Here is a 26,465-nt window from a genome sequence, read left to right on the forward strand (position 1 = left end):
TACATTCCTATAGAGAAATCATTCCAATATTTAACTGCCTGCATTCTAATTTTACTATATTTAATTAACAGTGTTCTTCATATACATAATTGTTTCTCAAGGACCAAATTATTTAATCGCATCAACAAATGCAGTCTCAGTAAGGAGGAAGACATTAGGGAGAAAGAATGAATGGATTTTAAAGCAACTTGGTTCTCAAAAACAGTGTATTTTTGAGATTATTTCCCAGTTTACAAATCAAATTTGCACATAACCCGCAAGGGAGATAGGGCGGTATATAAATTTAATAAATAAATAAATAAATAAATTCAATGACTGTGAAGGGACTGGCTTTCTTGATAGGCTGATGATCGGATGGTCTCCCCTGTTTCAAATGATATATCCAGGAAGAAAGGGAGAGCCACTTGAGGATCTAAAAGCTTTTTTATGGAAGCCGGCTTGGCATAAAAGGAAGGCCAGAGTTAGACTTAAAAAAAAAATAGTTTTCTTTGTGTGATACCTAAGGGAAGAGCTTTAAACTTTATGTAATGAGCCAAGGAGATTTTAAAAGATATTATTGGATTTAATAGTTAGGATCTATATCTATAAGGGAAATAAATTAGTTACTTAAATAATTGTTTTGAATTACAAATAGAAGATGGATTTAGAGGATAAATGTTATTTTATGAGTAAGCGATGATATTAAAATGAGAATTAGAATATGATGGTGAAAGAAATTAAGAATTTACTGGAATAAATAAGGTGTATTTTAGACATGATATTATTTTGTATGAATTAAAGGAACTGTGGGCTATCCGAAACTTAAACATTATTGGACAGTAAGCCAACTGGAATATTTTAATTGAAACCAGACAAAAGTTAAAAATAGGATTTGGAGATATATAATCTAAAAGTTGTTGATAAATGTTTTAAACGTTTGAGTTATAACTAGCAACCTAATTTGAATTTGGTTTAATGACTAAGGGAAACAGAGGAAATTTTTGATGATGTAAACTGATATATGTATGGATAAGCGTGTTATTGGACTATGTATTACCCAACCACCATGTTGCTTCCTTAAATACCCGAAGGTTTGTAAAAATGGAAAATTAATAAAACTTGTTTTAAAAAAAAGATATTATTTAAGAAAGACCACATTAAATCAACATGACAAAAAAAGAAAAATGCTGAATATTCTTGTATTTGCATCATCACCAAACAGTGCATTGGTGGTCTTAAAACATTTCTTCTTGTCTAATCATAAAAGATAAAAACATAATGCAAGCTAGTTTATAAAGCATGGAATGTATTATCTACAGAAGACCATGTACAATGTATATATAATGCATCTTACACAGTATATCCAATATTATTTCCATTTACTTATTCTCACGTTATTATACATATGCTGCTTCATTAGAGAAACATCACCATTTATGGACACAGTGTGTATTTTGTGTGGGCTATGTTAATCTTCAAGTCTGACACAGAACAGCATTTAAAGCTAAAGATTTTCTGACAAGTTGTTTGTGTTTTATAGGCTTCAGTGTCAGTCACAAACCATTTTAGAGGGTTCTGTATTTTTAAACGCTAATATTTTCATTGATGCTCAGTTGATAGTATTAATATTTCTATTAATTTTAGCAAGCAGAGGAATATTTGGAAAAACTCTTTCATTTACACAAGAATGTTACGATATGGTTATGCATCTTCATGTGCATCTACATAAGCAATGCAATACTTCCTAAGTAATCGCATTGCTTGAATATTGTTTTTAATGCAAATAAGAAAATACATCTCTATCTGGGCCATTAATTGATGAATATGGTTAAAATTGAATGGCAGATACTAAATTGGATCAAGCTAAGAGAACAATGCTAATATTTTTTGCCACCTGAAGAATTGTAAAAAAATAAAAGAAATTAGAAATGAAAATGCAACAATCTTATCTAAACTGGATGTCAAAATAAAGTTGAGTTAGTTGATGATTTAATTATTCAAAGGAAAAAAAGAATATTCACTATATTTATAAACCACAAACAACTAGTCCAATGACTTAATCCAATCCAAAGATAATGTGTAGAGAGTTCCACAGGTCTTTTTTTCTCATAGCAGTGGTGTGTGTGTGTGTGTGTGTGTGTGTGTGTGTGTGTGTGTGTGTGTGTGTGTGTGATGGACATGATATGCTTTGGATAGAGAAATTCAAGACATGCATGGACCTTATATTGTAAGATCTATGCATGGCTTCAATTTCTCTATCCAAATTCTACTAGATTATATTAAGTATTAAGCATATGAAACAGCAAGTCAAATCAGATCTAGCAAAGTAGCATCTTTACAGATTGATAGCAGTATTTCAGAGTTTTAAGTAGAAAGTTTTCTAGTTCCATCTAAATCCAACAGTTATTAAATCTAGGATTCTGGCATGCCTCCATCTCTCCCTTTTACAGCAAACCTGGACCTTGTACTCATTGATTAGGAAGAGTGGAGAGAGCTAGATTTATGAAGGCATGCATATACCCATGTTACTATTACTAACACCAGGAATGATATGACTTGTGGCTACTCATTATAGATATAGTGGAAGAGATGAGGTTCTATCAGGCATCTTGTGGATTCTGTAATATATAGCTGGTATAGCCTAAATAATCATGTTGAATTAGAAGTTTTTACCAACCTGATACCCTCCAGGAGCTAGACTACAAATTCCAGAATTCTTAGTAAGTTGTTAGGCATGCTACTGGCAATTATAGAAACTGCAGGCAACTTAATTACCAAGTAACCTGTTGTTATGTGAGCTACACTGGTTCCCAATTTCTTTCTGGGTGCAATACAACCTTGCATAGTATGGATCAAGGCAATTTGCAGGATTACTTCTCCCTGAGGGTATCTTCCCATTCTACCAGGTCAGACAGGATGGGCACACACCAGATCCTTTCTCTTAAGGAGTCCGAGTGGACAATCACTTAAATATGAGCCAGCAGTGTGCTGCAGCTAACAAAAAAGCCAACACAGGCTGCATTAATGGGAATAGAATCAAGATTACATGAAGTATTAGTACCACTTGATAATGCCTTGGTAAAACCACACTCGGAATATTTTATCTGGTTTTGGTCATCACGATATAAAAAATATGTTGAGACTCTAGAAAAAGTGCAGAAAAGAGCAACAAAGATGATAAGAGGATTGGAAGCTAGAACATATGAAGAAGAGTTGCAGGAATTGTGTATGCTTAGTTTAACGAAAAGAAGGACTAGGGGTGGCATGATAGCAGTGTTCCAATATTTAAGGGGATGTCACAAAGAAGAGGGGGTTAACCTATTTTCCAAAGCACAAGAAGACAAGACAAGAAGCAATGGATAGAAACTAATCAAGGAGAGAAGCAACTTAAAACTAAGGAGAAATTTCCTGACAGTGAGAACAAGTGGAACGACTTGCCTCTAGAAGTTGTGGGTGCTCCAACACTGGAGGTTTTTAAGAAGAAATTGGACCACCATTTGTCTGAAATAGTATAGGGTTTCCTGCCTGAGCACGGGGTTGGACTAGAAGACCTCCAAGGTCCATTCCAACTCTGTTATTTTGTTCATCCTTAAATACTGCATCTATGGAGGGGTGGGGGCTCCAGAGCAGCCCATGTCTTGTGAAACACTTTCTTCCTCTGGGATGCATCCCCCTCCTAGACTTCTAGAAGACCATAAAAAGCTGGCTGTTCTTAGCATTGGGATAGGGTCAGGTTGCAGGTTGTGAATTGCATTTATTGATGAATTGGAGAGTGTTGGTTGGTGTGTTAGGGTCTATTTTACTGTTTTTGTTTTGTCTTGTTTCTTTTGTTGTTTGTGAGTCACCCAAAGTTGTGGTTCATAAGCTGTATGCACAATATACTTTAGTCTTTTAGATGCATATTCATGTGCTATTTATTCACAGCATGCATTATTTATTTTAGGAATTTATTAAATTTATGTGCTGCCTAGCTCACCCTGAAAAGTGACTCTAAAGAAAATCTGCTTACTCTGCTAGTGACAACTACCATGTTTCCCTGAAAGTAAGGTCTACCCCGAAAATAAGCCCTAGCTTGATTTGGGGGGAGCTAATATAAGCCGTACCCCCAAAATAAGCTCTAATTTTAGGGCAAGGCACACACTTAAAAATCAAGCTAGGGTGGGGGTGGGGGGGTGGATCTGCCCCACACGCCCCACACCCACTTACCTTGCAGCCAGGACTCTCCTCACTGGCCCACTTCTTCTGTGGCATCTTCTGCAGCCAGGCCTGCATTTCTCAGTCACAGGCCTTTCCGGAAGGCCTCTGCAGCCAAGAACTGAACTATGGATTCAATCCATAGCTCGGTTCTGCAAGACCTCTGCAGCCGAAACCGAGCTATGGACTGAATCCATAACTCAGTACTTGGCTACAAAGGCCTTCTGGAAAGACCTGACTGCAAAATGCAGACTGGAATACAGCTGCAGAATGAAGCTGCTACTTCGGCCCCAGAAGAAGTGGACCTGCTGGGTGGGGCTATTAGTGCAGGAGGTGAGTATAAAAGACATCCCTCAAAAATAATACCTAGTGCCTCTTTTGGAGGCAAAAAAATAAACTAAAATAAGGCCCAGTTTTATTTTCGTGGAAACATGGTATCATCTTAGATACCCCATGAAGAATGATAGGCCAATCCTATATGTTTGAGAGATGAAAATTGTTTAGATGTCACACTGAGTAGTTTGACATCTCCCTTACAGTATCCTTGTATTAACATGATACAAACATGGGAGAAACCTTACTGAGAACAAATCATAACTCATAACCCATAGGGATTCAGACTATTACAAAGTGCAAAATTCCCCTGAATTTTACTGTCAAACCCTTTAATGTAGAACACAGCTAAGGAAGCAACCTTCACACAGAGTTTCTTTAATTTGTTTTACTGCCAAGAATTAGAGTACAGAATATTGAGAACTGAGATAGGAAAACTCCAGCTCTTTCATTAACGAGTTCATTAGGGTCTCTTTGAAGCTTTTTCATTTTTTTCCCCAGACTGTTTGCATGACAAGCTAAGATTTGGTTTCTTTGATAAGCCATAAAGGTCCCTCCCCATCTGCTGGTATCCCCCCCATCTCCTCAACAGTCTCCCACATTTACCAATAATCTGTTCAAAATTAAAACTTCATGAGAAGAAGATTCATGTGAGCATACTTTTTTACAGAAGATGGTAGAAATAACTGTTTCAGAAATTCTTGAATTTGGGAAGAAATCTCATTCATCCCAAGGGACTTATCTCAAATATAGTATATAACTCCAAAACAATTAAAACCATTTATAAATTCAGAATGACATATAACTGCCACATCCAATTATCCCATTTTGATTATTCCAAAGTCTGAAACAATTGCCATACAATATATGATTCTTCTCACTGGCAGATAACTCACTGACAAAAAACATTCCTTTGTTTCCTAAATTAACTGTGATGTTCGTGTTGTCTGTTTGGTTGCACAAAATTAAATATAAAAAACCATAAAAAATTACAACAGAACAGAATCAGATGTCAGTGAACACGTCTCTTAAGAATGCTTCCTATGCAAAAGTATTCAGGCTGTGGAAGAATTTTTTTACAGATTTCAATCTGATAGGGTTATAATTTAGAAGAAATTTATTTTGAACCTAATAGGTATGGAATAGTGAAATAATGATACTTGAAACAGAGAGTTCAAAGTTCACAGTGGATATGAAAAGGCGTTAGAGGCAAATGAAGCATTATGTCACTTAAAACTTAAATTAGAGTAACCTTTTCAAGTAGTTAATAGAATCTTCTTATGCAAAAGCATCTATGGGACACATTCCATTTCATGTAAGCAGATGCAAAAATGATGGACTGCAAGAATAGAAAGGAAATGCCCCTTCAGTTCTGTTCAGAGAATCCACATCTGCAGATAGAAACATTACACAGGATTCTCACTATTTATTTAGCAGTTTCTATCACAGTCCAGAAGAGAGAACCAGTCTGGGTAAATGGTTACAGCACTAGGCTAGAAACCAGAGGTTGGGATTACAATTTAAGCACAAACTCAGCTGGGTTACATGGGGCTAGTCAGTGTCTCTCAGTTCTAGGAAGCAGCAAAGACAAACCACTTCTGAAATCCTGCCAAAAAATTTGAAGGGACTAGACCAGGCAGTTGCCAGGAGTCAACAATGACAATGAAATTAAAATAAATTAAATTAAAATAAAATAAAATAAAATAAAATAAAATAAAATAATAAAATAAAATAAAATAAAATAAAATAAAATAAAATAAAATAAAATAAAATAATAAAATAAAATAAAATAATAAAATAAAATAAAATAAAATAAAATAAAATAAAATAATAAAATAAAATAAAATAAAATAAAATAAAATAAAATAAAATAATAAAATAAAATAAAATATAAAATAAAATAAAATAAAATAAAAAATAAATAAATAAAATAATAAAATAAAATAAAATAATCATAGCCCAGACTAGTTAATCAAGATGTAACAATCACATACAGACAGGCAGAAGCAGCTTAACTCTCAGTTGTTGGGATTCTACTACTGAGAATTTTAATTGCCATTCTAGTAGTAACCTTTACTCTTTCTGCCCATGGGGTATATATATGGTTTCTATTCATTCATTAAAAAAGAGATTTACCCCACCCCACCCCACCCCCAAAATCACCTTCCATGTTTCCCTGAAAATAAGACCCAACTAGAAAATGAGCCCTAGCATGATTTTTCAGGATGCTTGTAATATAAGCCCCACCCCACAAATAAGCCCCAGTTAAGATCATCAGACAGATGGATGCATTTAGTACCGTATTTCCCTGATATAAGCTCTAACCGGAAAATAAGCCCTAATGCGTCTTTTGGAGCAAAAATTAATATAAGACCTGGTCTTATTTTCGGGGAAACACGGTAGTTGTGATAAAATGCCTACAGACTTAGAAAGTACAGAGGAGACACTAAGGCAATTCAGACGGGAAACAAAGCCATTACAGAAGAGATTCCTGAGTCCAGACGAAGTGAGATGGGGATGGGATGGGTTTGAGAAAGATTTTAGTTATATATGAAAATTACCTTAGTAGTAATTTGCAAGATTTGTTAAATTAGCTTACTAGATTTTTCAAGAAATCCAAATGGTACTTGAATTTATGAATCTCAAAGGGCTTGACCATAGTAAAACTTGCCCAGTATTTTTGTATTAATTATCAGTGAATTGTTTAATTAAACATTGCAGAACAATCTTTTGAAAGATCTTGCCTCAACAATATATCTACAGACCTGGGCCTGAACAGAGATTCCGGAGTTCATCAAATACCACCCTTTCTGATACTGAAATTTAATTATTCATCTATAGTTGTTAGAATCATTACTATAGCCACGGATAGAAAGACATTACAGAGGGTGGTGAGCACAGCACAAAACATCGTGGGCTGTTCCCTGACACCACTAGACGACATCGCTAGGGCCCGCTGCCTTAGAAGAGTGAGGAAAATCCTCAGGGATGACTCACACCCTGGTCAGCACTTCTTTACTCTCCTACCATCGGGCAGGAGATATAGAAGCATAGCCAGCCGCACCAACAGGCTGAAGAACAGTTTCTACCCATGTGCTGTCAAGACTTCTGAATGGGAAATAACTCCATGTATGACAGACTTGCGGGGCCGGCGCATTGTGCAATAAGTTCACATGGTATAAGATTGTGTGTTGTTGTCACTGTGAATTGTGTCAGGGGGGGTGCACAAAGGGAGGCTTAGCCAATCTCATTGTACACATGTTGTACTTTGACAATAAAGGTTGATTTGATAAAGGTCGATTTGACATCTGAGCAATACTTTTAGTTCTAAACTGAAAAATGTTTCTGTAATAAATAGGTGACATACCCTCAAAGCTTCAATCACAAGATCTTGTGCTTCCAACTCCCCTTCTAAAATACTCAGAAGCATCCTCAATTCTGATTTGCTGAGACTGTCCACATCGAATTCTCTTTTCTGCAAAATAAAAGTAAATAAATGAGGTTCTGCGAAGATGTTCCATCTAATGAAGTAGTAAAATAAAATTATTCCTGCAACAAGGTTCATTTATAAGTAAGGGGAAAAAAACAAATGTGTTCCTCAAAAATCAAGCATATGCACTTCAGCAAGCAAGAAACTGAACAATTCCAAAATGATCAAGAAACTGCAATGATTCACCAGGGATTCAGCTCAACTTGAATAATATTTTACTTTTTCCTTCTTTATCCACCAATAATTGTGGCTACATAAATGCAGATGTATTTGAGAATGTCATATATTATGACGGGGTTTGCTTTGACAGCTATCCACTCTACAGTGGAAGGCATGGATTGATTCATGTCTTACTTCTAGCTTTTAATGCTCCTAGAAACAGCAAGTAATCCCACTGCAATAAACAACAATAAAACTGTCAGTAAATACAGGAGCTAATCTCTACTCATCTTCCATGTAGCAGAGTCTAGGGCATATTTATAATTCAAGTCACCCTGTTTCTAAAAAGAAGGTAAGCAGTTTGAGGTTCCCTGGCTACATGAAGATCTCAAAACCCTTAGATGATAATGATAATGTCCAAATATTACCAATTTATAATTTTACTATGATAATAGAAAAATATTACACATATTACTACAGTGCCATACTAATAAAATATAAATTAAATTAATTCATGTTTACATTTCTTTTGATCTCACCCACCATTTTGGAGCATACAGTCCACAGCATACTACTATGACGCTAAACAGAATTGTTGGGTATGGGTAATGTTGCATCCCCCCGTTCTAAAAATATTCTAAAGCAGTGGTGGCGAACCTATGGCACGCGTGCCACAGGCGGCACTCAGAGCCCTCTCTGTTGGCACGCATGCCGCCACCCCAGCGAGCAGCAGGTCCATCAGGCCGCCACCACCACCCAGAGCAGGAACCCCGCCCAGCACAAAGGAGGCAAAGCAGCCGACTAGCAAGCTCGAGTAGAGATAGTAGAGCAGAGGTCACCGACCATTGTCGATTGGTGGACTGGAAGAAAAGGGAAAGGAAAGCATTTTACATGCATGCATGGCGCACAGGGCCACAAGCACGCACGCGCTGCAAATGGGGCAGGGCTAGTGCCTGTGTGATCCTCACTAGCCCTGCCCCGTTTTTGCGTGGTGCAGCGCCTCGTACCTGTACACTGCGGTGCAGCAGCAGCCGTTTTTGCTGCTTGCAGCACGGTGGCCTGTTTTTGCGCCCCTGGTTTTTGCGTGCCAGAGGTGGCACTCAGAGGCACCTCCCTGCCCCCCCCTCAGGGCACCACAATGCTGATGCAGCCCTGGCACTTTGCGATAAAGAAGTGGGTTTTGGCTTGCGGTTTGGGCACTCGGTCTCTAAAAGGTTCGCCATCACTGTTCTAAAGTAATAGATTTTTGTGTACCCCCATGGTGTTTTTCTACATATTAAAGACAATGCCATGTTGGGAAAACACAGCAAGTATTGTGGCCATATATTTTGTTTGGTCATCAAAGACAGACATGATTTCAACTCTTTTAAAATCTCTATGCTAAAAGGTTGGACCTTTTACTACAGACTTTCCATATTGCAGTTACTGACTTTGGCTGCCAGCAAAAAGGCATCCTGGCTGGCACTTTATGTTTTTATAGTCCCCAAAAGTGCCTATTTTGGAAATATTTATTTAAATATGTAATTTCACCATTCTAATTATACAGGCACTCAAGGCAGGTCTTAACCTTATCTGTTGAATTGTTTGAATCAGTGATTGGGGAAATAAAACAAAACAAAAAAGAAATATTGTTCAACAACCTTTTGCTTTGTCCGTAAGGCTATAGATATGGTGGTGCATTTTTACATTAGCAAATATATTCAGAATTCATGTCTGATTAAGACTTTATTTTCAAGATGAAATATAAGATTTGTAACTGCTAGATTATTCCATTTGCATGTTCAAATAAGAATAAATGTATAACTTGCAACAAAGTCAATCTAGTTCCAAGACACTGAATGCATTTTTATTTTCTCACTAAGTATACTTGTAATTCAATATTTTGAAGTAGAATTGTTTAAATCTCATATTCATATCAATTCATTTCCTGGTTGTTACTTGTTCACGTTAGGACCCAAATACCATATACAATAAAGATTACATTTTATCAATTTGATTTCATCACAATACCTCAAACTTAAACTGTCCATATCTGCACTGTTGCTCATTACCACTGAGTTATTTTTAGTCTATTGATCAAATTCTCTTTTGCTTTTTTATCAGCTTTCCACCAAGGACGAAAAGATAGAGATGATTTATGGTGAATGTATGGAGCAAACTTTAAGATAGTTAGCCAGAGACTGATTGGCTGTAAAATTTTGGGAGTTCACATTTTAAAGCTACCTAAAAGCATATTTGTCAAGAACATCCTTTGAGCAGTGCTTTATGTATCAAATTTGCCTTTTGCCTAACTTTTTGGGGATGTGGGTGAATCTGAATGATATTAAGAGTATTTTTAACAGATTCTGACCTATCTCACTTATGCAACTCTGAGTGATTCATGCAGTTAAAAAAATCACACACAAACACACACGTATGACCCAGTCAAATCATCTTACTAGTAGTTTTGGCAGCACACAATTACCATAACTGGATCAAACATCACAATTTCTGAAATTACTGGATCACCATCTACTTTTTCTAGAAAGTACCTGCATCCCACAAATTTCTGCATTACAAAGGTCTGGTAAGATTTCCTGGCATCATGCAGGAAGTGTGAGAGCAGAGACTGGGAGAAAGCTAACAATTTCCAGGGTAAAGATGATTATGTAAAAATATCAAAACCATCCAAGATTATTATGTGATCCATTCAATATTTGTGAATTTAGGAAGATTAGGAGAAGGAAATCCAGTATTTAATCAATTGAAAGGGAGGGGTGGAACATGTTTGTCTCTAACATCTTTGCACTGTAATGAGCCATTAGCTTAGAAATGTGATTCCTATGTAAAAGAAAGATTGTTTAGTTGTGTGGGAGTTGGTGATGAAAGAATTGAAAACAGATCCGTAAAAATATATAGTGTTTCAGAAAAAATGGACTGTACAAATTTTCTAAAATTCTGGAAGGAAAATAAAGGCATTCACATTATTTGCATATTTTAAAACATTCATTTGAAAAAGTACATTTCTAAATACACTTTGATTTTTAACTTCTATTTGCACCAGAACTTTTATGAAATGAAACATTTTAACTCGATTGAAACATTTACCAAATAGAAAAGTTGATGAATAATTTAAAGCGGATTTGCACATTAGCCCTAGAATTGTAGATCAAATGATTTCATAATTTTCAAAAATAAAATTTCACAAGCTTTTTGATTTCAAGGACTCAAGTTAATGTCTAGAAACCTAAATGTACTTACCCAGGAGTAAATGTTGTTGAATGCAATGGAACTGACTTCTGAATAAACCTACCCAGAATTTTACTGCGTTTAGCAATTCAAATGATCAGACTTGCAATCCACAACATCTGGAGGGCACTGGTTGCCTTATTCAGAGCCAAGACAGCTGCATCAACAAATACAGAAGTTCTCTGGCCTCTTTGCAGGGGCATGCATTTTCTCTTCTTGTCTTTCAGCACACCTTAATATTTTTTTTGCTCTTCCAGTGTCATGGTTCTGGTAGATGAGACCAATTAAAAGAACTTCAAGGCAATGGTTTCTTCCTTAAAGAACATTTTTATTTGGCTACAAAATAACAGCACGTACAAAGGTGAACCCAAGACTAAATTCCCTTCCCCTTGGTTACAAAATTACAAGTTGCAATTCCCACCCCAAATTAGTTGTCATAAATCACATTCACCAATTGTTAGAAAACCGCTTCCCATACATTTGAATTGTTTTGGCTAACTGAAAACTACACCCCCCTCCTTTCTTCTAAACTAAATATGTGGTAACGAAAACAAAGTGAAAATGGCTTCAGTTCAGTTTGTTGCAATGTTGACATTCGGCTCCCTTTAAAAGAAAGGAGAAATCCTGCAAATTAAACAAGAATAAAAGTTAAGAATCCCCTCTCGGTTTACTTGGATGTTTATCATACAATTTGCATATCAGTCTCTCAGCTTTCACATCAATACTTTTCACCCAGGTGGCTTCTGACAACGGATATCTCTTCCACTGTACTAAATATTGCAATTTTCCCTTGAATAATCTAGCATCAAGGATATGCTTTACTTCATAATGAGTCTCTCCAGCCACCACAAGTGGGCTAGGTGCTTTTTTAGGAGGGGGTCTCAGAGTTGATTCTCTGAAAGGTTTTAACAGACTGCAGTGGAACACTGGATGGATCTTTCCTAAAAGACGAGGGAGTTTTAATTCCACAGTGACTGGGTTTATGATTCGCACTATGGGAAATGGTCCTAAATATTTTGGTCCTAATTTTTTGCTAGGTAATTTTAGTCTTAGATACTTTGTAGAAAGATAAACCTTTTCTCCCATACGGAAAGTTTTCTGAGGTGTTCTTTTCTTATTAGCTTGCTTTTTGTAAACCTCTGAGGCTTTTGTTAAAGCTTTTTTTGAATTGTCCCACACACCCCTCTAGGCAGACACCCACTGATCTAATGTCTGAGAGGTAGGGGGCTCCTGGGGTTAATCAGGCATTGGAATAAAATCCCTTCCAGTAGCTATCTTGAATGGCGTAAGTCCAGTGCTACTGTGTACTGTGTTGTTGTAGGCTACTTCCGCAAGAGGGAGATCAGTCCAATTCGTCTGTTGGCTTACCCCCATCTTTACTAGTTTTTAACAGTTCTGTGATGGGCAAAGCAATCTCAGCAAATGAGGGGATAAATTGGCAGTAGAAATGAGCAAATCCTAGAAAGCTTTGGACTTACTTTCGAGTTCGTGGGGGCTGCCATTCAATCATTGCTTTTACTTTAGCTGGGCCCATCTCTATCCCTTCGCTGGAGATCCTGTAACCCAGATAATCCAAACATGCCTGATGGAATTCGCATTTTGATAGTTTTGCATAGAACTTTGCGTTCAGCAGTTTTTTGAGTACTTCCCATACTAAAATCGTATGTTCTGCCATAGTCTCTGTATAGATTAAGATGTCATCAAGTTAAACCAAAATCCCTTTATATAAATGATCATGTAGCACCTGGTTGATCAGCTGCATGAACACAGCAGGAGCTCCTTGTAATCCAAAAGGCATGACTTTGAACTGAGAAACTACCCAGGGGGCTGTTAAAGGCAGTTTTCCATTCATCATCTTTTCTTATTGTCACGTGATAATACGCTTCTCTTACGTCTAATTTGGTAAAAACTCATCCTTTTGCCAGGTGGCTAACATGTCCTTCATTAATGGGAGAGGATACATATTTTCCACGCTGACCGCGTTCAGACCTTTAAAATCAATGCAGAGTCTAAGTGATTTATCTTTTTTCTCCTTAAAAAGTACGGGGGCGGCCACTTGGGATTTTGCAGGTTGAATGAAGCCCCTCACCAAATTTTTATCTATGTACTCTCTCAGTTCATTTATTTCGAGAAGGGTCATTGCATACATCTTCGATTTTGTCAATTTTGCTCCTAGGAGGATCTCAATAGCACAGTTAGTGGTTCTATGGGGAGGTAAGACATCACATTCTGTCTCATAAACACTTCAGCCAAATCTCGGTATTCACTGGGAATGAGAGGCACTCCTGGCAGAGGATCTGCTGCTGTTTTTAGAGTTTTGGATGGCTGCATTGAGATCCCGCTGGTGGCACTAGAGGGGTTAGGGGGTGACGGCCCTATGGGTAACCTCAGGGTTCTCATCCCCTTCTGCCACCAGCTTAGAGGTTTCCACTTGTTCAGCCAAGCTAATCCCAAAATCACTGCTTCAGTCATTTTGGGGGCCACCACGAATCGAATAAATTCCCAATGCTCCCCCACCTCTAGTCCCACAGGCTCCATTAGGTGGGTGATTAAAGCTCCGCCCATTAAGGATCCATCTGCCTGTTCGATCCTCATGGGGGGAAAAAGCTTTTTTGCTCTGATGCCCAATTTGAGGACAGTAGGGAGGCTGATCAGGCATCGTGAACACCCAGAGTCTATTAACACATGTAAGTCCATTTGGGTGCCTGTCTTAGGGACTAAGAGCTTAGCAGAGAGGGAAAAAGGTGGAACAGGCTGACTCACCATCGGGTCCTTCTCTCCCTCATCATCGCTGTCATATGGAGTGGGTGAAGTGGTAGATTCAGTCGGGGACTCGGCCTTCTCTCAAGTACGGGAGGTGACTTGAGTGGCTTGCTCCTGGTTAAGCCAGCTCAATTTTTCTCTGGTAGGCTGCGAGCTTCCTTTTTGTTTCTATGGCGTGGTTGAAGCGCATTTTTGCTGAGGGAAAGGAACTGGACAAACAGCGGCTTGGTGGCCTGATTGGCCACATGTAAAACACTTGATCGGTGGTCCAGTTGATGCCCTTGGAGTTCCAGTCATCCTAGTTGGTGGGGTTTGTCAGGGAAGCTGACACCTCGTCGGATCTGGCCTCGGTCCAGTTCCAGGAGTCGGTGGCTTTTTGTAGTGGTTCAGCTTGATGTCTAAATTCATGGCCAAGCGATACCACTCATGGATTTGATCAGGGATCCCCCTGTAGATGCATGCCTGGAATAGGTCTGGATCTAGACCAGACTTGAAATGATGAACTAGCAATTGCTCAGGCCACTGCACAATCTTGCCAACCACCCTCCGGAATTCATGCACATATTCCTTGGCTGGTCGACCCCTCTGTTTCACCTCGTGGATGTCCTTCTCAGCTTGCAAGGGTATGGAACCATCCTCGAACCTGGCCCTTAACCCTTGGACAAACAGGTTGTAGTCCCATAGATCAGGTGCTTGTTCGTTATGCAAGCCATTCAACCACTCCGTTGCCTCCCTCTCTAGGTTTGCCACTATCACATCGACCATAGTGGCAAGGTCTGGTTAGGCGTTAGCATTCCTGTTCATGTGGGAGCGCACTTGATTTAAAAAGAAAGCTTTTGTTCAGTTTGTCGCAACTTGACAGTTAGCTTTTGAGTGATTTGTGGCTCTGCAGCTACTATAATACTGGAGGTATTTCAGCCTTTAATAAAAATATATTATATAGGACTATTACATAATATTTTCTGTACTATTACAGATCAGTTTTAGTTGTTACATCATTTTATGTGATACAGTATATTAAATTCAGAGAAGCAATCAATATTTGCTAAAATTATATATAGTTTCATTAATAACCAGATGCCTCCTGGTGACTCCATTGCCAAACCTTACAGACATACACACAAATGCATCAGAAATTTATGACAGTATATCTGCATTCATCTGACAATTAAGTCCTGCCCATGCTACTGGTATTGGACAGGGGTTATAACTGAGATGGCAGATTATGATAATCTTTGAAAATCTCTCACTCAGTAGCTTATTCATGTTTGCTCAATAGCAACTTTAGCTTCAAGGAGTTTATTGCAATCATGCATATACATGGATGACATAGTTTACATACTATCCAGAGTTTACTAGTATATAGAGGTCTGGGTCAAGTCTTTGAATATGCTACATTAATGACAGATTGCACATTAGAAATCTACATCAACATAGCCATTTCAGATGTGCAAAGACAGCAAAGAGAGTTTTCCTATTTTCTTTGTTTCCATCTTGTTATTATATAGAGTAGGGCAAGATTATTGCAAAATCTCTTCAAAGTCTATTCTGTTACCCTCAATTTTAGAACAATAGATATCAGTTGCTTAAGGGGAACAAAATTAAACTAAAGTTATTCATTTCTTCTTCATTCAAACTTATTATTTGGGGATATTATTTTTTCCTAGTGCTCTCCACCAAGATCTTTAACAAATTATTTCCAAGACATCAGAAGTAGTAAAATAAAAGAAGCTGACTTGAAATGGTCAAAATGAGTGGTAGATAAAGTTCTTGAAAAGGAATGTAGGTGCATTTATAATAGCTTTTATTTCCTCTGGAAAGATCTGTTCCTGCTCTTGAACATCATTAAAAGCTCACTTGTGTTGGGGGGAAAAATCAAAGTATGTTTGCAGCAAGCACTGTGCCAATATAACACAAGGATAACATCTGTGCCATAATCAGCCTGCCCAGAAACTCCTATGTTAAAAATTTAGCATAGTAAGGTCTTCATAAGAAATCTGAGAATCCTGTATATAAATCTAGTAGGTTTTAGAAGAAAAATCTGATGAAAATGCTCAGTTAGACATTTTTATATTTCTGCTGGTTCTATTTACATAGATTTGGCATGAATATTAAATAGATACATTCTCCAGGTCACTGAACACTTGAGATTGGTATCTTGTTATATTCACAATTAAGTAGAAAAGGGGAATTTTCTTCCTGCACCAGTCGTTTTTAAGAACATCAAAAAAGACACTGTGCACTCAGTCAAATCAATGGTCTGTCAAACTCAGTATTTCAGTAGATGCTGATGTTTCCCATCCGCAGTTTCTGATAGCTGGACTCAAGTATATGCATACTGTATAATATTCACATGCAACCATTAGCTATAGCCCCAAATGCATTTCAGTGCATTCTAATCTGAATTGCATTGGTTAGAATTGGGAATAATAGCTGCAGTCAATGTATTAGTTTTGAAACAAGTACTTATGGTTTTATGTGATATTTACATATATGCAAGAACATGTCTGGTGGTGATTTAAATAAAAATCAGATCTGAGTTGCAAAAACCTGGATGACCACCAGATAACTGGCTGATAGACACATATTTACAGAATATAACCTTTTGGTAGTTATTTACAAGTATAAAAGTAAATCATAAATGGGATACATAACCCATAACCCTCCTACCAAAGTCTTGCCAATGCAATTCTGTTCAGTGCGAGCTTATAAACTACATATAAAGCCCCTGTTGCTAGTTGACCTAATTAGGCGTTTCAAAGCAAGAGTAAAATCAAAATAGCACATCTGCTTTTCCATGGTGCAACTTTATAATGAATCCAAAATAGAGGTCACCTATGTTCCAAGTCTGCACGATGCTTCAAATATACTGTAATATACTACCAAAGTGTCAAGGCCACCTTTCATAAAACCAAGATGTATTATATACAAAGTCTGTTAACTGTACATCTAATAGTACAGTTGGTATATGATGGAGGAGGCAATAAGATCACAATATTTTTGTTATTTTATTTTAAAAAGAATGAAAAATCTTGCTTTCTTCTGAAGTACATTAACTACTCCCTGCTGGTTCCTGTGTGGCCCATGATTAGGGATTGTATGCATATTATTGCAAGATTCGCATGTGCAACCACTTGTGTTCAAATAAACCATGAAACCTTATCCAGAGTTCCCTAGTGAAACAAAGTGTACAAGTGCCATGAAAAAAAGCTGGTTTACCACAACTTTTTTTTGCAAATGACAACTGTAGGATAGCATACTGTAGGATAGCATAATATATGTTCTCAGTTTAATATCCCTGTTTGTCAACTTTGGCACCCTGAATTTCCATGCTCTTCAATTCCCAGAATCCTCCATGCTGGCTGAGGAATTCTGGGAGTTGAAGTACACTTATCTTGAAGTTGCCAAGGCTGAGAAACATTGCCTTAAAAACTTGATCTCCGATCTTTGTGAAGCAAGAATTTGCTGGAAATTGTTGCCATCAGATGTGATGTTGCTCCTAAAACTAGTTTCAAAGGGAATTAGACCAATTAATTCAGGAAAGACAATAATTGACTCTAATCTACATGGCTGTGTGCCTTCTTCTCGTGAATCATAGACAATATAAAATATCAACTATTAGTGAATGTCAGCCAGAGTACCATCGTTTTCCTGCTAAGTGGGAACAAGTGAGACACAGCACATAGGACCAGAAATCCCCTTCTTCTATTTCTACAGTAAAACCCTCCATATTCTGGGGTTTAGAATATGTCTAGAATTCACTGCAATACAATCAGATTCCATGGGAAGGCACCATATGTGAGTCTGTAAAATAAAGATTCCCAAGAGGAGATTTGGAAAAAAAAATACAGTTTACAGATCTGTACTGTCTCCCAAAAGTTAAAATTCAGAAGCACCTGCATTAACTTAATAGTGAATGCATTTAATGTAAACTAATTAGCATCAATTGACAATGCCTATGACTACAGAAAGCAGCAGCTCTGTTATGTAATATAATGACTGAAAACAATCCTTGAGTTACAGTTCACAAATAGCTTCAAGCAGATTATTATATTTTTAATACACAACAGAAACCAAGATAAACAAGCTTCTTGAAAAATATGTAGCACATACTGGTACCACCATCACTACCTATGTATAGTTGCATGCACATTTTTTGAAGCAAATTTCACATGGAGGGCAGGTGGAATTAGCATGAGTCAAGAACTTTCCTATGCAATGGAGCAATAATTAGCATGGCTGTTACTCAGGAAAAGTGACTTCATGAATCACATGAAGGTAATCCTATCAGCGCCAGCCAGTATGGCCAAGGACCAACAATGTAAATGCTGAAACCTCTGAAACACCAAAGGTTGCTCACCTCATGTAAAAATCAGAATCTGTCTTGTAGGAAATCCAGTTACTACCGTATCTCCTTATGGTCCGACTCCACTCTACTGCAGATTTCCTAATGTCTTGTAGAAAGGCATCAGGAAGGCATTCAACCTGTGTTCCTTTTTTCCTTTTGAGAAGGCAGAATGCAAACCTGTGCCTAGCTGAATGTCAACCTTTAGGACAGTTTCTAGAGATGCTTCTCTGAAAAGGTGTCTTAGAGCTTCCTGTAGGTGTGAGGGGTGAATCATGCCAACTGCCTTCATGTTTTTCCCTTGTCAGTATTACCATGGCAACAAAGCAGATACTAAGGTTTGCAACCCCCTCACTCCCCCATTCTCCCAACTAAGCTTTGCTTAGTTCAGGAAAACATAGATTGGGAAGAATTTTGGCTTCATTCCCAAATATGTCTATTAAAGAACTTTCCTCTTCACTCCTCTCCCAGTCATAAATTTCCTGCTGACATTCAAAGGCAGAGTTATTTTTTCATAATATTCTATACATTTTTTCCAGCAAAAGCCTGCCAACACTGTTGCTAAAACTTACTGGGTTCTGTTTTGTTTTTATTAATATGTTCTAAAGCAGAATAAAACATTGAGGGCTGACAAATTCAAAATGGCATTCTTATCAGAAAACTTTAATAACAAAAGAAGGGTACTGTCCAACCATTGTTGTTCCCCCATTTATAATATGATGTTACTAGGTTTTGGGATCTGTAAAAACCAAGCCAAATTTCAGTTCAATTGAAAGTCCAATGGTGGAAAGATAACTGCTAAATTGCAAATTAATCTGAGACCTGGCCAACAATGCAAAATCTACCTATTAATAAAGAAATCAGCTTTTCTTCATTATAAAATACCAATAACTATTTTATAGCCCAATCTTATGCACATTTAATGAGATACAAGTTCCACTCATAGCAATGAGGCTTAGTCCAAGATTTGTGCCCCTCACAAGTTTTTTAAAATGCCATTATGGTTGGGGCTGGATCTCTTTTTATATTAATTTAAAGGCACCAGTTATAAGAATGAAAAGTATCCCCTGAGCAACCTTTTAGTAAGGGAACTGCTTATAAATAGCCTTCCAGGGATGTGATCTAATGATACCTGCCTGCTGATAAATTCCCCATTCTTTGGCTCCAGAGGATGGTAAGCTTCTCCAGAACAGATCAGAAGGCTTATACTGGGATGGTGTGGATGGGTGCAGGGGCAGGAAAATTCTCTTGTACAAGTAGAAATCCATTTCCATACCTTGATTTCCTATATAAAGTATGTTTCTACTTTCATAGTGCATTGCTAATGTCATCTACATATATGTTTAATTCATTCTGCAATATGGAAAGGGACCTTAGTTTAATTCTAGGACACTTTAATCCCAAATTCAATTATCAGCATTTCCATGTAAGACTCAGAAAAAAAAATAGTTCTATGTGAAAACTAATCCTGCAGACAATAAGCAGTGATAGGTCGGGTAAACTGGACTAGATGGATCGTGGGTTTGAATGGCATTTTCCACTTTTCCTAAATAACAGTATTTGAATATTTATTTTATGAAGCTAGTCTCACTTTATATGCAGGAACAATCGATTCAGCTGGGTAACTATTGCCATCCCAGAATCTATTCAGCAGATCAGCATTATTTCAAGTAGTTTAAATGATTTTAATCAAAATACGTGTATTGTAAAACTAAATAAATAGTGAATTATATTTAAAAACTTAAAACTGGGATTTCTTTTACATCATTCCCAGAAATTATTTTTTCAAACAATCAGTATTGTGGATTCCACATTCCAATTTAGTTTCTCAAATTCATGCCTATAGTATGAAATGAATACTGTATATACACACATGCTGATGTTCCCCTGCTTTGTGCAAGAAATACTAGTGTGACCTACTTTTCTTTTTGACTGTTTTTGATTATCTTAATCATTGCCCTAGAGATTTTGTCTAAAGGTCAAGCTCTATAACCATCTTCTCATCAGATTTCCTCAATTTTCTCCACCCCCCCTCTTCTCCAACTGTCTTGAGCTATAAGGGCAAGATTTCCAGACCACACAGGAATTTGGGAATCTGGTTTCCAACACAACTGAAGACAACCAGACTGTAATAGGCTGCTCTGAATTTATTTTGTTTTTGCTTTAATTACTGAAAAGAGAAGAACCAAATGGAGCAAATGCAATAATAATCCCAAAGAACAACCTTAATGGAAGGATAAAGCCTCACTTTTATGCTACATTCCCTCAAAGAGTGCTGGTGGATAAGCAGCACATGCTGCTCAGCTGACAAGAGGGTTTTGATTTACAGCTTTCAGGGGAATAATCAAATCATGGATTTTTCTCTGCAGTTCCATAGAATCACCACCAGATTAAATCAACTAAACAAGTGAACTAGAAATTGACTGAAAAATTATAGAATTATTAAGGTCATGCCTATAACATTGGGGATGGGGAAGGGGTATTGGATGGGAAAGACTGCCAAACTGAATATCTGATGAAGTGACAAAGCCTAAAATTATCTGTATTTCGGGGGATTTTGAAAGAGTTTGTATTTGCGTGAGAGAAAGCCTCTAGCAAAGATATGAAAAAGATAAGATCATTCCAGCTCTGTCATTTTGAAATGTGTGCCTGGCGTTATATATGGGAAAAAGAAAAAGGGAGAGCCCGAGCAGGCTGATTCCCCGCCTGTCTTTAGTAAGAGCCCTCTCTCCTATTAAGCATATTCTTTCCAACTTGGAGCGATCCTCATTCGAAAAAGCTAGGAATTCAAAGGCAACGCCGCGCTCCAAAATCTGGGAGGCTTTGCACAATATCCCGGACTTGACCGAGCGGGAAAGGCAACTCGAATGGAAAGCAGGAGATCAACCCTAGAAAAGACTGTAGTGTCAGCTCCTTGAGATATTCCAAATAACCCATTCACCCCGGCGGCAATGCAGGTTGTGGACGTCCACAGCACCGTCCCACTGGAAAGTACGAGGTCGCGTTGGCAGACCTACACAGAGAGCAGCAGAGAAACAATGGGGAGCTACCTGGGAGAAACAGCCCCGGGTCTAACCTCTTCTTCTGAGGAGACTCTCACCGACCGCCCTTAGACCGAAAGACTCCCGAAGCAGGGTCCTATTTCAGGTACCCGCCCATATTTCCCCAAGCGCGCTACCTATTCCCCACGCGTGTTACAGAGCCCGGGATCGGCTCTGAGCAGGGTCCCGCTCCCATCCTCTATCCTGCTGAGATCGAAGGCGAGGGGGGGAGCAGCCCTGCAACTGCGGACCACCGCTCAGCGTTCTCTGAGGCTTCCCCTCCCCAGAGCGAAGAGGCAGAACGTCCTCCGGGGACAGAGCAAGCTAAGCCGGCGCGCTGTCTCCCCCAGCTCCTTCTGGGCCCCGCGCGCCTTCCCTCGCTCCCTGCGCTCTGCCTCCCCAGCTCCGCACGCCGGACGCCAAGCCCCCCTCCGGACACCGCCCCCCGCCTCTTCCAAGCCTGCCCTGCCTCGGCATTTCGGTCAGGCTCGGCCGACCGGGAAGAAGGACGTTTCTTCGCCTACCACTGCCGTTGGATCCTCATGGCCGCTGGAGCCGGGCTCCCCTCTCTTTCCCTCCGTCGCCATTTTCCCACTGGCAGAGCGAGCCCCGACTCCGGGCAGAAGAGAACGGCGCCGAGCCCAGCGAACGGCGGCCCCCGCAGCAGCAACAGTAGCGGCACCCTCCGCTGCCGCTTAACTCCTTCGGCTCCAGCGCGGAGCGCCTCCCTCCGGCCCCGAGCTCGGAGCTGCAGTCCGGGAGGTGGAGCCGTTGATGTGTATTTTCCGTCCTGGTGTTTTTTCACTACTGCTTTATTTTGAAATGGCCTCTTGCATGTCGGATAATATTATCCCCGTGTCGGATGTTGTGGGCTTATGTTACATGCTACCTTGAGCAGAGGGTCTTAAAAAGCAGCTACGAAACGGAAGACTGTGGGGCTGGCATGGTTAAATAGCTGCAAAACAATGCTGACATTAACACTTGCCGGTCGGTGTCTTGGTGCATCCATTCAGAACCATTGGGTGCCAACGGCTGCTGTCCTGATTATGCGTGTGCAGCCTATCATAAACCAAGGAACTTGTTTATCCCACTAGCTTTGCTTCCGTTATATATTAGCTGGTGGACTACCATTCGCCGGTCAGGCACCACAGTAGAAACCAGTTGGGTCTTTCTAAGTAAATAGTGCCTCAACTTCTTGACCTATGTTTCCCTTTCTGCACCTATTTTGTTGTAGCTCAGACTTAAAAACGTTTTTAAATGATGTCATGGAAATCAGAAACATCAATTTTACTTAGCCGTCCACTCCCCCTCTCCCCCTCCTTTCCTTTCCTTATATAAACAACAAATGTAGGCATTCAGAGCCCTCCATTTTCTGTTTGGAACATAATGGTCCCATGTTTATACTATTTCAGCCTCATGCTAAACAAGGATGGACTGTAGTGTTAAATCTTAATAAATATGGTTAAGCCATTGAGAGCTCTGGTATTTCCATTGTAGACCGCTCCTTAAATTCACCAGCTGCTGGTTGTCCCAGAGGTGCTTTTCCAAAAGGCAACCTACATGAGTGGATGAGTGTTTATGGCAGGGAACTGTACATGGAGCTAGAAAAGAAATGTTTGAAGAATAAAAAGAAAACATTTGTGCTAGAAAACTATAATTCTCTTCCCTGTACAAATCAGTACAGGATTTCATTGTCCAACTCTTCAGAATGATGGTAGATGAAACTGACCAGGGACTAAAGGGGCTATGTTTACAGAAATCTGAAACATCCATAAAGTATCTCTGATCCCATGCAGGATTGAGCATTCCACTTTGCCTCCAACAAAAGACATTTTATACACTTTATAAAATCTTGTTAGATGTTGGGTGGGTGTGGAAAGGGCAGGGGAAGACACTACTTTATTGAAGCCTGTCTTGGGTTGAGAATGAGATGCAGGGCAAGTCATGAAGAAGTGACAGACAGAAGATGTTCATAGGACATATTTGTACCATGGTAAGGTATAAAGGAGGAAAGATACTTAATATACAATGGCATATTGCCTCTCTGAGGATTCTCAGCAGCTAGATCTATAAACTGATACACAAGGATTTAGTAATTCAGTCTGACATTTTCTTTTGTGAGAGTTTATTTTCTTTTTCAAGGTGATTAAGACAGATTTTTCTATATGCTTGCATCAAATTGGTTGACCCTCAAGAATCTTAGCATCCAAAGTGCCATGCTATGCAAACAGGCTTATAACAAAACAGCTGATTTTGGAAATAATATGAGGAAGCTTGCTAACTCTCCAATCTCCAGGGCTGGTTAAGAGAATTTTGCTGCTTGAGGCCAAGATAGTGGATTCTCAAGGGAAAAATTAGTTTTGGCACTTGTGTTCAGACACCATTAAAAGAAACAGGCAGTACCATGGAAAATCAGTGTAATCAACTTAAAGATATTGTCCCTAAACTTATGTAAGCAAGCATAACTTCTACTTGTTTCCTCACTGTCACTGAACTGGAAGTGGCCTGAATAGCCGTAGTAACATAAACAATTCACTTGCTTGTTAATAATAAACTGGGCCTTAGTTAGGAATTAGTGTGGTGTCCTTCGTTTATATAGAAAAATTCCACAAAGGCATGAAGCACAAAGGCTGCTAAATCACTTGGCAAATTTATCCCACAAACCAGAACATTCACTTTCAGTGGAAAGTCCTGATTTTAGAATCATTGGCTTTCCTTTGGAAAGTTTGGAATTTGGCTTTAACACTTTTGTAAGAAAAGGATCCCCAGGGAAATGCCTTTTCTATATCATTCAGGTCCAGTACTGAATTCCAACCTAGATGTGATACTGAAATACATTAAATTTAACTATACTTTACAAAGCACAGTGTCTTTGTGAATACTACATTGTAGGTCACAGACTAAGCAAATATATCAGAATAAAAACAATTTTATTAAATGAATAGAAGGATAGAACTAAGATAACAATAAAAGAAGGTAATAGCAATCAATACAGTCTGTGCAATACTCTGGTTGACAAAGTATAATCCAAGCCCAATCTAAAATGAATTTGCCATTAGACAGGAATGAATTCTGCAGGCTGCAAATGGAAACTTAACCACAGTATGTGTCATCTTAGGATCTCTTATCTGCCAGAAGGAGAATCTGATAAAAAATCATTTGGTTGTCTCACGAGTGATCTGATGGGGAATATTAAGAGCTCACTCCCCTTATCTCTGTAGGAGATACAACAGAGTAATACATGAGTCAATAGTTTGATGTTCACAGTCTGACAGACACTCATCCTTTTTACACAAGGATTTTTCTGAAACCTGCCTTCCAGTACAGCTGACGGGAGAGGGTCCTTTGCTTTCCAAGAACTGGACATACCATAGCATAACAGATTGCTTTATTGCAGCACAAATATTCTCTTATTTTCTTCCCACTTCTAGGTTGGAGTGTGCCCCATTGTTTGGAAGATTTAGAAGTGACCCACAGGGCTAAAAAAGAAGTGTACCACACATCAAAGCTTTTATCTAATGAAGATAGACTGGTCACAAAATGGAGTGCTATGTCACAATGTAAATATCATCAAATCAGTATTAATAAAATATTAATATAGAAGTGATATTACAAGGTATGGAGAACATAAATCTCTTTGGTGCTAAATAACATTAATGAAGCGGCCAGGTGGCAGCCATCTTAACTGAGGTTAAAAAAAATAAAATCTACTTTGAGTCGAGTTCAGTTCTTGATGACTTCACAAATACATTAATATAGTTGTTGTTTTTTTTGCAACAATATGGAATTGATTTGCCATTTTTTCCAGGATATTTTTTTACTTACTAATCTTGGCTATAATCCTAGCATTTCATAGTAGTTTCCCATCCAAGTTTTACTTAGCTTTTGGAGATCAGCTTAGATCAGCTGGCTTCTATCACTTAGTGCCACCACTAAAAAGGTTATCTCCTTTGAACTTCAGATTAAGGAGCCATTTGGAGTAAAATTAGCATTGAGGTTTCATGTTCATTTCATGGAAAAGCAACCAATCAGACTTGGATGGATACTGTTGACTTACATATTGTAGTTCTGTGAGTGTTTTTCACATTACCATACCATCTCAGAATACAAGGTATGTTTCAGCCAAGGTATGCAGTTCCATAGCTTGCTATAGTATTCTACAAATAATTACATAACATCAATACTAGGGCATATATATCATTATTTATTGTTCTTTGCTTGGTTGTGTACTGGTTTTTATTCAGCAGCTGAAGTCACAATGTCTGTTCTCTCATTTTTTTTCTCACAACAACAAATCTTTGAGGCAGGTTGGGTTGAGAGACAGTGACTGACCTAACCTCATCCACTAAACCTCCATGACTGAGGGTGAACTTCAACCTGGGTTACTCCAATGAGACTTTCAACTTATTGCTTAGCCCATGACACCTATTATAATCCAAATGAATCTTTCATTTCTTTGCTCATTACTAAGATTTCAAAAAGATCCCTTTCTGTGAGAAGACAGGTTTAGAAAAATAATGATTCAGAGAAAGCCATTTTCCAATCTAGCTAAAAATAACATTAAAAGACTAGACCAGGGGTCTGCAATCTTGACAACTTTAAGACTTGTGGACTTCAGCTCCCAGAATTCCTCAGCCTGCTATGCTAGTTGTCAAGGTTGCAGACCCCTGGACTACTAGACAAACCAGCAGGACTTCGGCTAAATTCTACCCCTAGAAAATTTGCTTCTACTATATCAGGGGTGTCCAAACTTTTTTCAAAGAGGGCCAGATTGGATGAAGTGAACGTGCTGGAGGGCCGAACATTTTTCCAAACATTCTTTGAACCATTACAATTAAATGCAAATGAATTATTGTATGCCTCTTTCCTCTCCCTCTCTTTCCTCTTTCTCTCTCTCTCTCTTTCCTTTCCCTTTCCTCTCCCCTCTCTCTCT

General features: G+C 38.5%; 1 protein-coding gene across 1 annotated transcript in view; it reads right to left on the bottom strand.

The window, feature by feature from the left end:
- The window catches only part of CTTNBP2 (cortactin binding protein 2), a 124,707-nt gene extending 102,508 nt beyond the window's left edge, over positions 1-22,199 (bottom strand). Inside the window, 2 exon segments of the mRNA XM_015813551.1 lie at positions 7,874-7,981; positions 22,057-22,199. Coding sequence (XP_015669037.1) covers positions 7,874-7,981; positions 22,057-22,119 — 171 coding nt within the window. The 5' untranslated portion in view covers positions 22,120-22,199.
- Positions 22,200-26,465: the final 4,266 nt, after the last annotated feature.

Source organism: Protobothrops mucrosquamatus, unplaced genomic scaffold (genome assembly GCF_001527695.2).
Source record: "Protobothrops mucrosquamatus isolate PMUCROS unplaced genomic scaffold, P.Mucros_1.0 scaffold167, whole genome shotgun sequence".
NCBI lineage: Eukaryota > Metazoa > Chordata > Lepidosauria > Squamata > Viperidae > Protobothrops > Protobothrops mucrosquamatus.